This window comes from Panthera uncia, chromosome A2 (genome assembly GCF_023721935.1).
Source record: "Panthera uncia isolate 11264 chromosome A2, Puncia_PCG_1.0, whole genome shotgun sequence".
In the NCBI taxonomy this organism is placed as follows: Eukaryota; Metazoa; Chordata; class Mammalia; order Carnivora; family Felidae; genus Panthera; species Panthera uncia.
The window spans coordinates 2,076,850-2,087,854 of record NC_064816.1 but is presented as its reverse complement, the minus strand read 5'-3'; the positions used below and the strand labels follow the sequence as shown (position 1 = coordinate 2,087,854).

Here is an 11,005-nt window from a genome sequence, read left to right as displayed (position 1 = left end):
TTGCCCAGGTGAGATGCACCCATCTAAAGCGATAGGGCATCTTGGGAAGGGCGGAGAGCCCTACCCCTCGATGGCACAAATGGCTGGGAGACCCGTCTCCGGGAGATGAGGGGACAGGAAGAAGCGGTCCATGACCACCCCCACTCCCAACAGGGCGGTCAGTGGCTTTGAGGAGATTCTCAGTGAACGTGGACTTAAGGCTGGGAGACCCAGCTGGACAGAGTCCTTTCAAACCTCTGCAAGACGGGCGGGGGCGGGGGCGGGGGTGGGGGCGGGGGGGGGGACGCACAGAACCCTCTGCTATTTCCAATTGCTTTATTACATGTGACAAAGATCGCCGGCCCCATTGCGCAATGCGGAAGAGACCCGGCTCGCCCACCACACCCCTCCACCATTATGCCTCCACCTTGCTGGGGGAAAAGTACAAAAAAAAAAAAAGAAAAAAAGGATCCCAAGTCAGGACAACTGGTACCAAGCCCCTCAGTAGGTGACCTGGTACACAGAGGCGTGGTCCCTGGACCCCGTGACAATCAGGCGGTTGTTGGGGGACACATCACAGCACAGGATGGAGGAGGTCTCGGGTACCTTGGAAGGCAGAAGGCCAGCATGAGCTGAGGGGGCTCACCCACCCCGCCCCTCACCTCTGCTGGCAGTTCAAGCCTGGTCCCTCTGGGGGCCTCTGCATGAGGACCCCTGTGTTCAGCTCCCAGACCTGAACGCTGCCCCCCCCCCCCCCCCCCCCCGCGGGGCCCGGGGCCCCCCCCCCCCCCCCCGGGGGGTAAAGGCCCCCCCCGGGGGCCCCCCCCGCCCCCCCCCCCCTTTCCCCCCCCCCCCCCCACCCCCCCCCCCCCCCCCCCCCCGCCAGGGTACCTGGAGCTCCACGGCCCCCGCTGGCATGCTATAGACGCCAACCAGGTCGTCCGTCCCGACGCTCACCCACCACTGGCCTGGGAGGAGGCGGAAGGGACCAGTTTGTGGGGGAAATTGGCATCTGAGGGCAGGGCCCCTGGGGGTCTGGGACGCAGGGGTGGCCCCCCACCTCCCTCTTGCCTCTGTGGAAAGCATCACTGAGTGGTTCCTGCTGATGAAGGGTGTTGGGGGGTCGGGGGGGGTCAGGAGGGGTCAGGAAGGCGGGCTAGGATCCTGTGGGAGTCTGGGGACCACAGGGGACTTGCCTGCCCCTTCCTGGCCACTCACCGAGGGGGGAGAACTTCAGACCCAGGATGGTGCCGTCCTTACACCCCACCATGTGCTTCTGGCCCCCTCGGGTAGGCTGCAGCCACTGCTGGCCATTGGCTGTGCCCACCAGCACCCAGTCCTCCTGGGGACTAGGGGACAGGCTCATTATCTGGGGGGCAGGCGGCAGGGAAGAAGCTAGTCAGGTCCCAGCCTGGCCCAAGACGCGGACAGGGGCACAGGGAGCCACCCTGGGGGCTGACCTCCTGCCAGCCTCCCGGCTTCGAGGGCCTAATGAGCAACTTCACACTGTGGGCCTCAGTCTGCTCATCTGTAAAGCAGGTTGGTTCCCTCTACCTTAAGGGCTGACTGCGGAGACTAAAGGGGGCTATGAGCACCTGAAACAATATGAAAGTGTCTGATGCTCTTGGGGCTGGAGGGGGAAGAACATCTCTAACGACCCTATTCCTGCCAGCACCACTGAGATGTGGGGTCCCATCCAGCCCCCTTCCCCAGCCCCCATCCACCTCCTTCTCTGTTCTGAGATCCAGCTACTACTACCTGGCCGACCAGACCCTTCCCAGCCTGCACACCTGAGACTCAAACTGGTACTCCTGAGGCTCTCTGGCAGCCCTCAGGTCCCAGCACCGCAGACAGGTGTCCAGACCCCCTGTCCAGACGTTCTGGTCTTTGACAGCAATGCTCTTGGCCCCATTCGGGTGGCCCGGCAGGTCCCTGGCCAGAAGGGGTATTGGGAGAGGGTCAGGGCTGAGACTCTGAGCCTTAAGCCCCAGGAATTCCCCTGCCCCACCGAACCACACCCGGGTGACAGATGGGGAAACCGGGGCAGGCAAAAGTGCCAGGACTGGGTTTTGAAGAAACCCAGCCACGGTCTGAACTCAGGCCTTCAACGCTCTCGGATGCAAACGTAAGTGGTCCAGGGGTTTCTCTGCTTTGGGGCTGCTGGATCCCTACTCAGGCTTTCAGGATGACTCCGCGCCCCTCCCCCGCCCAGGCCTCACCTGATGACACTCTGGTCCCGTAGGTCCCAGATCCTGACTGTGCCCTCCGTGAAACCAGCCAAGGCCAGGCTGTCCTCAGGCTTGGAGGCCAGGGCCTGGCAGGTGAGGCCCGCGCAGGGCAGCTCACCGCTCACGTGCAGGGAGGGCGCGGTCAGGTCCCACACGCCCACGCCGGCCAGGTTGTGGCCACCCGCGAGCAGGGTCGTGCTGTCCGAGGACAGCAGGCAGGTGCGCAGGTAGGCCCGGCGGGTCTGTGGTGGGCAGAGACGCAGGGGACCGTCCTCGTCCTCTTCCGGGGCTCTTCCGGCTCCCGCAGGCCCCGCCCCCAGAGCCAGCCCCTCCCTCACCTGTACGCACAGGTGGCTCTCGGGATACCTGTCCTCTACCACCTGGCTGGCCAGGCTCCACACTTTGACGCCACCCCTGCCACAGGTGAAGGCGTGCCGCACGAAGCTGCTGACGGCCGTGGCCAGCACGGGCTCCCCGTGTTCCAGCGTGCGCACCTTCTGCATTCTGTGTGGGATGGCCCGCTTCTTGGATTGCCAGGGCAAGGCGTCCGGTCTCTTCCACGTGTCGTCAAAGTCCTCAGGGTCCCAGCATCTTGGGAGGGGAAGCCCCGGGGCACCAGCCTACTGGTGAGCCTCTTCGCCCGGAGGGGACCACCCCTCAAACCCGAGGAGCTTCATTCTTCTGCAGACGTTGGGGTTCTCAGGCCTCACTTCCCCCACGGCGCTACCCGTGCCCCTTCAAGTATTCTCCCTCTCCTAGAGCCAAACATCACCCCCTTCCACCTGGAATGCTTTGCCCCATCCTAGCAAACTCCTACTCATCCATCAAGACCCTAACCGTTATGCCCCTTCCCTCCAGGTAGCCTTCTCGTCCCCAGCTGGGCTCCCCCAGCCTCAGACCACAAGGTCAGGACTGTCTGCACCCAGCTCTAACACCCTCTTTCCACGGGAGTCCTTTCTGCAAAGCCAGAGCTAGTCACGTGGGGAGGGACAGTGATGGTGGCCTGACGGTCTCCGAGCTGCCTCTTTCCACCCAGATCCCTCAGCTCTGGTTACTGAGGACAGTAATACGGTGGTGGGGAAGGGGAGGACACACCCACATCCCTGGTCCCCTCTACCTGCCAGGGACAGAGGTGCAGGTAGGAGAGTGACAGATACTTACACGGGCTTCAGGAAAGGGCGGGCTCTCCCAGCAGGCTCCTGTGGGCGGGACCAGGGTCGAGCTCAGCTCCTTCTGCCCCAGCCCTCCCAGCCTTCACGGAGGCCACCGCTCCGGCTGGGGCCTCACCTGGGCCACTCGGGAGAGCATCCCGTCCGCCTCGGTGCCTGGCTCTGTGCTCCCTTCGTGGGAGCCCTCAGGGGAGCTGAGGGAGGGCACAGGTGGGCTGAGAACTGGGCAAAGACAAGAGCAGATGAGTGGCGGGTGTGGGTCCTCGGGGCAGGCTGCCCCCCCTCCCCGCACTGGGATTACCCAAAGTGTCTTCCATACGTGGTTCCGGTCCTGAGTAGCGCGGTCCCAGGTCCTGACTCTCCTGCCCGTGGGAATGGGGCGATCAGTTCAGACCAAAAGACCAGCCCAGGGTCAGTCTTAGACCCTGGAAACCTCAGGGAGGCCCAGGCGGTATAGACAGCACTCGCCAACAGCCCCAAGTCCCGAGTCCCCCGAGGGCATGCGCGGCTAAGGACCCAACGGATCCCAGGACCCCAGCACCCAGCCCGAGGGCCCAGTCCAGATCACCGCCAGCCAGTAGCCCAGCCCTCCAGGTAGCAGAGTCACTCACCAGGCCTGGCGCCTGCTCTGTCACTAGGACGATGGTGGGGGGGGGTGTGAACAGGAGGACAAGGTTCAACTGTGCCGCCCCTGGACAGCCCCCTCCCACCCCACCCCCCAGCCCCTCGCCCGCGGGAGGCTCACGTGTGTGCTGCAGCCGCTCCCCCTTATTGTGGGTCCCGGCGAAGATCTGCCAGAGCTGCTCGGTCAGGACGTCCTGCCAGAGCTGGGGCTCCGAGTCCCAGGATGCCGGCGTGTCCAGCTGGTGGGCTGGGGCGTCGTCCACCCCCGAGCGCTGCGTGAGCCAGTCTGAGGACCTCGCGGCCACGACATCCTCGAAGTGTGGCCCCCGGAGACTGGAGCGCGGCGGGGTCGGGAGCGCCGGGTGCGGGGAAGCCTCGGGGCTGGGGGGCCCCCAGGAGTGCCGGTCAGCCAGCCCACCCGAGACCTGGCTCGAGGGCTCCTGCAAGCACACGGTTGGGAGGGGTGGGAGGGGGCGCCCTTGGCCCCGAGCCCGTCCCCTTCCCCACCTCGAGGGCCAGGCACCCACCTCCTCCGGCTGGAAGCCCCGGGGTCGACTCCAGGTCTCCATGGTCCGCAGGAAGTTTTCTGCCTGGAGGGGCAGATGTGTCCCAGCTAAGCCTCTGCAGCTGGACAGCCCCGGGGCGCAGACCTCCTCCTGCAAGGGTCCCTCAGTGTGCGAGGCGGGGACACACTGCCTGCCTTGAATGGTTCTGGGCGGACTGATTGGTGGTAACACAGAGCCCTCAGCACCGGGCTGAGTGTGAAGAAAGTTCTTTGTACCCAGAACTCAGCAGCAGGTGGTAAAGCCTAACCCTAAAGGCCAGTCATTTTCATAAAATGGTAGAAGGTAGGATCCGATCTGTCCTCACCCCAGGACATTTGCCCCTCTGCATGGGGACATGTGCGTTTGCTTAAGTGTTGGAGGCGTATTAAGAAATCGACGAGGGGGACGCCTGGGTAGCTCAGTCGGTTGAGCGTCCGACTCTTGATTTCCAGGCAGGTCATGATCTCACGGTTCATGGGTCTGAGCCCCATGTCAGGGCTCTGCTAACAGGGAAGAGCCTGCTTGGGACTCTCTCTCTCCCTCTTCCTGTGCCCCTCCCTCTCCCTGTCTCAAAATAAACAAACTTAAAAATGCAATTCCTCCAGTCTCAGGCAGGTCTCAACAGCCAAGCAGGACAGCACAGACCCCAGAAGCAGGGGTCCCGAGAACGTGCCTGCGTCAGGGCTGTGGGCAGACCAAACCTCTTGGCCACTATTCCCAAGAATCCGTGACGGGGAGCCCCCCCCCCGGGGGCCCCCCCCCCCCCCGTGGTGAGATAAGGACCTCGATGGGAACAAAGTGCAGCTACATTTAGTCCAGTGCCAGACTAAATACAGTGGGAATGTTCTAGACCTGCCCGTCTAATGCAGTGGCTGCTAGCTTCGAGTGGCTACCGGGCACTTGAAATGTGGCTGGTGCCACGTGTTTAATGTCAACCCAGCTCCCGTGGCCTCCCGGAGAAGACGGCGTGGAGCTGGTCTTGGGTCTGTGGCTGTGCCAGCAGCGTCCCTGCCTCGTCAACAACGCGCACCCCTCCGTGGTGGGCACGGAGAAGCCGCCCAGAGTTGTCTGGCCCAGGGCAACCTCCAAAATCCTGGGAAGACGCCCTGATCCATGGAGAGAGAGAGCCGATAAAGCAATACGGTGTGGGTGCCAACCGTGGTCTGTCCTATTTAACAGGAGCTACGGGCATTCCCGTTTTGCAGATGAGAAAACAGAGGCCCAGAGAAGCAGAGGCAACTTCTCGAAGTCAGGACGGGGCTTACCTGCTTCCATCTGGAGCCTGGTCAGGCAGGCAGAAGGGTGAGGGAGGGGGCGGGCAGCGGGACCCCCTCCCGTGGCCGTGGGCTGGGGCTGCCTCCTGGGGCAGCCGGTGATGGGTTCCCCAGCTGGGCCTCCCAGCAGCACGCGCCCAGGGGAGCCTTCCCCAACTCGCCCTGGCTCGTTAATCCGCAATTTACTGGCACTTGAGTGCACTCAGCATGGAAAGAGCGGCTCCCTCCTGCCTGCTAGCCGGCCCTCCCTGGGGAGAGGAGCTGGCTGGGCCAGCCTGCCGCTCCTCGGGATTTTAAATGTGCAGCAAGGAGGCTGGGAAAACAGGGAGCGGAGACCGAGGGGAGAGGACAGAGGAGTCTCTGAGGGACTACGTGGCCAGCAAGGGTTCTAGGGATCTTCCCCTGAGTGGGTGTGAGGGGGGCTCCTGGCTTGAACAGCAACTCTCGGGGGCCTTGTCCCCTACATCCTTATAGTCAGCAAGTGCCGCGGGGATCCCCCCGAATCCACAATCTGATTAGTTCTCACCAGCAAAGCATTAAGTGACCACCCCACCCCGATGGTGCTGTTCTCCTGCCCTGCCCCCCACAGTCCATCCTCCAAAGGGTGCCCATGAGCGCCCAAGTCAGGTCTGCCCTTCCCTGCCTGCAGCCCTCCAAGGCTTGCAGCACCCTGTGGGAAAAGCCAAGTCCTCCCCGAGGCCCCCACAGCCCTGCACCTTCCTTCCTCTCGTCCCTTCCTCTCGTCCCTTCATCACTAGGCTCCAGCCACTTACCCGGGCATGGTCTTGCCCCAGGACCTTTGTACCGGCTGTGTCCTCTGCCCATTCTGCTCCTCCCATCCTGGACATCTGCACTCCCTCCCTGGTCACCTTCCCAGCAGGCCTTCTCACTCCCACCCCTGCCCTCATGTCCCCCTGGGCGGCTCGGTCCCATCCCCGCGCCTTGCCCGGCTTTCACCACCCGACACTCTTGTTTACCAAGCTCTCATCACCCCAAGGGCACAGGTTCGTCTGTGTCCTTCTCTGCTATTTCCCTGGCGCCTGCAACCACACTTGGCAAGAAGGTGATGGATAAGGAGCTGTTGAATGAATAACCGTGTTCTGGTTGCTTCCTGCCCCCCCGCCCCCCCCCCCCCCATCAGTCTCTCCCTGTTCTGTGCACTGCCCACCCCAGGCCCTGCTAAGTTGCAGACATGGACCTGGCCTTCCGCCAGTCACATCTGGCACAGGCAGAAAGTCCTGCCAGCACCCAGGAGAGAGGGGCCAGGTGGCGGAAGGACAGGCAGGAGTGGAAGACAGGCTTCGGCTCGGGCACGGAGCCCTGTGCTGGGAGCCCGGGCCCCCGTGCAGACCTGCCCCCCCCCCCCCAAGCTCATGTGCGATCCGGGCCCTGAGAACCCTCAGGCGCACGGAAGGCCGCAATCCGGGTGTGCCTGGCACATGACAGGCCCTTTGGGGCAGAAGTGACAGACCCAGACCTGCAAAGTGCTGACTGAAAAGGTCCCTGGCCTCCTCTGAGCCACGCAGGGACCTGGGAGCAGGCCGGGGAGGAGCCTCAAGAGGATGGGGGACGGGCTCCGATGTGCGGGTGCGTGGGGGCTCCGGGTCAGGCTGCCCTCCTCTGCCCACAGCACTCCAGGGCTCCCACCTCCTTCGGGGTGAAAGCCCACGTCCTCCCCACGGGCCCCACAAGGGCCCCCACAACCTGCCCCTGTCATAGCCTCTGTCTCTCCCCCCATTTTTCCTGTCTTTCAAGGAGGGGCAGCCGCAGCCCAGCTCCTGGTCATCAATCACTCACCTGCTCGTGATGTTCCTGGAGACCCTGCCGGATCTTCTGGAGCTGCAAGGGAACAGCAGGGATTGCACCGAGGTGGGGGAGGGGTGGGGTGGCCAATGGAAGCGGACAAGAGCAGGAATCGAAGGCTGTGCGTGCTTCTCCCCAACTATGTGATCCTGGATAAGGTGCCCTACCTCTCTGGTCACTACATCTATCAGGTGGGACACGACCCACCACACAGAGTGGGAGCTAATTAGGGACACCCTTGGATTTCATTCTCATGGTGAAGTTCAAAGACTCCCCAGAACCACAAGGCCCTACACACCTGCCCCTGTCCCTGTCCCCTCCCTGCCTTCCTCCCTCACTCTCCCTGCTCCAGCCACAGGGGCCTCCTGGCTTTTCCTCCTCCAGGCCCATTCCTGGCCCCGGGGCCTTTGCACAGGCTATACCCTCAGCCTGGAAAGGGCTTCCCTGCTCTCTCAGGATTGAAAAGCTCCTTATCCTCCATACCTCACAGGGAACATCACTTCCTCCAGGAAGCCCTTCCTGACTATCTCAGCTCAAAATCTTTACTCCCGTCCACCCCCATCATCTTCCGGCTTCTTTATAGTGGTTACGGCTTATGAATCTGGTTTCTCCGCTCACTTCTCTCTCTCCCCCCGCCTAGAGGTGCGCTGTGTCCAAGGAGCTCGCCACGAGTCAAGAGTGTACACTTAGTCAAGTTGAAGATTCAGTTCCTCACAAGTTCTCCATGGGCCGCGTGTGGCCGGCGGGGTGCCATATTGGGCGCCGTTGATACAGAACATTCTCATTGCAGAAAGTTCTAGAAGACGGCACCATACTTAGCGCATACCCTCCCCAGGAGCAGGGGCTCCTGTTACCTATCCTTCAAGGATGAACTGTCAGCCAAAGAAACGCGCGGAATTTCTAACTTTTGCAGCGAGGCCAGTATTCACGAAGAACCCCCTTGAAGAAACTGGCCCAAAGGAAGCAGGAATAGGCGCAGGAGAGGGGGTCCCCAAACCCGGCTCGCCAGGCCGCCCGGGGGCCGCCCGGTGGGGCTCACCGCGTGGCACGTGCTCTCCACCTGCGCCGTCAGGTGAGGGGGGAGCCTGAGCGGAAGAAAACCTCCGGTGAGAAGCGCCTTCAAGCCCCGCCCCCCAACCAGCCCCGCCCCCGCCCGGGGAGGCCCTGGAGGCAGCGTCGGGACACGCGATTATAGGTCTTGAAACACACAATCGAGGCAAGTACATTCGTGCTAAACAACACAACTCGAAAAGGTACGCGGGGGCCAGGATTGCTGTTGCTGGTTTTCCGTTTGCTTCGGGCTCCAGGGAGGCTCCCCGCCTGCCATTACTAGTTCTGTCTTTGGGGCGAGGGGCTCCGGGGCCACCGAGAGCGCGGACGGGACGCTCTCTCCCTCCGGGGGGCCACAGCGGGACCTCCAGGCCCTGAGCGCGCCCGTCACCTGGGAAACTGCCGCCGGAGCTGATCCAGGACGTCCGGGGAGTTCAGTTCTGGAGAAGCCTGGGGAAGGGGAGAGGAGGTAGATGCACCGCGGCCTCCCTCCGCCCTCAGGCCACAGCTCCCATCGGCGCCTCCCTCCCCGCCCCCCAGGGGGTGGGCTGGGGCCTCCTGAAACCTCCAGGGGAGCTCGCTTTCTCCGGTCACCTGAGTCCCCACCCAGCCCCCTCACCCCGGGAGTATCTCCCATTTTGCAGCTTGGCCTAAAGTCTCAAACACGGACTCTCTGCAAAGTCCTGGAGAGAAAGTTTGCCCACACTGTTGGAAAGGGGTCGTTTCTGGAGCAAGGCGCTTCTACTTGTAAAATATTAACCAGAGATGCTGCAGTCATGTGTTCGTCACCCCGGGGATAAGAAGCTAGTGTAATTTACAAAGGGCCTTGGCACCTGTCGGGAGGTGTGACCGGTTAGCGCCCCCCCCCCGCCTGAAGGCCTGGCCACTTGCCCGTGACCCTCCAGCAGGAGCAGGACAGCCAGGTTTGAGCCCAGCTTCCAGGAATAAGCACCCACAGGGGTAAATGCCTCACCAGGCCCTCCTCACCAAAGTTCCTGGGGGCCTCCTCAGCCCTTGAGGGTGCTCCTGGGGGCGGAGATGGTCCCAAGAGGTCATCTTTAGGCAGTAGCCACAAGGACGTTAGCCAGGAGGCTCTAAAAGCGACAAAGTGATGGCGGGTCCTGAGGGCAGAAGGCCAAGCAGCCAGGGACAGAACCAGCACCCGCCCACCCCCCCATCCAGTCTCCCCTCCAGGACCCAGGCCTGGATCCCCATCACCTCCCTGACCTGCGCACTGCATGACCTATATCCTGTGTTCGGTTATCAAACGCTGGGGCCTCCAGCTGCCCCCACGGATGCTGGGCCGCATCCAGGGGCCTCATCCCATGGGCTGGGAGGGAGATGGTGTCAAACACTTACACCCCCCCTACCAGCTGCTGCCAGGGCTGGGGGAACCCCCCGAGAACGACGCTAAACTTCAACCTCAGTTTTGAGACAGTGTGAGACAAATTTGAGCACGGGTGAACATCACTGGGAAGGGGTTTTGAAGGATGAGTAAGAGTTGGCCAGGGGAATTAGGATGTCTCAGACGCGAGGAAAGGGACCGCTCTCCACCCCAGTCACTCCTGTGGCACCAAGCCCCCTTTTTACTCGGCTTCTGCCCCTCACCAGCCTTCCAGCCTCCTCCCCAACCCCGCGGCCTCTGGGGTCCTCCAGGAGACTCGCCTGCCCACTCACCTCCCTTAGGACGGAGGCCCAGAACAGCAAGAAGGAAGCGACGTGGGGGGGGGGGGGGCGACCAAGTTCAGGCTGAGAATGAGCGCCCCTCCAGTTCTCCCCCTCATCCCGGAGCCCTTTGACCCCTCGGGCCCCGCCCCGGCCCGCCCCGGCCCCGCCCCGCCGGGCGCCACCTGCACCACGAGGACGATCAATGAACGGGCAGCAGCTGCACGTGGGCTCGGACTCCGCGGGCGGCCGCTGCGGGCTCTGGCCAATCGCGAGGCCGCTTGCCCACGTGGCCCACGGCCGCTATCGCTGATTGGCCGGCTCGCCCCAGCCGCCGGCCGGGCTGTCAATCAGCGCGCCCGGCGCCGCCGCTTAACCCTCGCGGTACCGCTGTGGGGGGGAGGGCAGCGGGCAGAGCCGCGGGCAGTTCGGGGTCCAGGCAGGGGCGAGGATATTTAGAAGGGTCTGGGGCTTGGGGTCAGAGGGTGCCACCTGGGAAGGAGCTGGGCGGCGTGCAGTTGCATTGTTTAGAGAGGACCGTCTTTAGCCTTGCCCGGGAGTGGCTGGTGGCTAGGGGTGGGGCTGGGGCTGGGGGCCGAATCTTTCGCACTCATTCCGGTCCTCGCACGGGGGCTGATAACGTTTTCCCCTCAATATTAATAACGTGC

At 63.2% G+C, this 11,005-nt stretch overlaps 1 protein-coding gene across 4 annotated transcripts; it reads right to left on the bottom strand.

Moving 5' to 3' along the window:
* Positions 1 to 303: 303 nt before the first annotated feature.
* TLE6 (TLE family member 6, subcortical maternal complex member) lies at positions 304 to 9,768 on the bottom strand. Of its 4 annotated transcripts, XM_049642338.1 has the most exons (16): positions 9,660 to 9,768; positions 9,064 to 9,122; positions 8,662 to 8,707; positions 7,617 to 7,658; positions 4,528 to 4,656; positions 4,122 to 4,440; positions 3,988 to 4,010; positions 3,678 to 3,738; positions 3,495 to 3,598; positions 3,369 to 3,406; positions 2,546 to 2,798; positions 2,199 to 2,449; positions 1,770 to 1,911; positions 1,198 to 1,348; positions 871 to 947; positions 304 to 585 (listed from the first exon to the last, which is right to left on the bottom strand). In XM_049642338.1, the coding sequence occupies exons 1-16, from the start codon at positions 9,726 to 9,728 to the stop codon at positions 481 to 483; spliced, it is 1,869 nt and encodes a 622-aa protein (XP_049498295.1). In that variant the 5' UTR covers positions 9,729 to 9,768; the 3' UTR covers positions 304 to 480. The 4 variants fall into 4 exon arrangements, 3 of the variants coding, with proteins under 3 accessions (XP_049498295.1, XP_049498294.1, XP_049498293.1); XM_049642337.1 differs by lacking the exons at positions 7,617 to 7,658; positions 8,662 to 8,707; positions 9,064 to 9,122; positions 9,660 to 9,768 and adding an exon at positions 6,593 to 6,824 and having other exon boundaries at positions 4,528 to 4,590; XM_049642336.1 differs by lacking the exons at positions 7,617 to 7,658; positions 8,662 to 8,707; positions 9,064 to 9,122; positions 9,660 to 9,768 and adding an exon at positions 6,593 to 6,824 and having other exon boundaries at positions 2,199 to 2,798; positions 4,528 to 4,590.
* Positions 9,769 to 11,005: the final 1,237 nt, after the last annotated feature.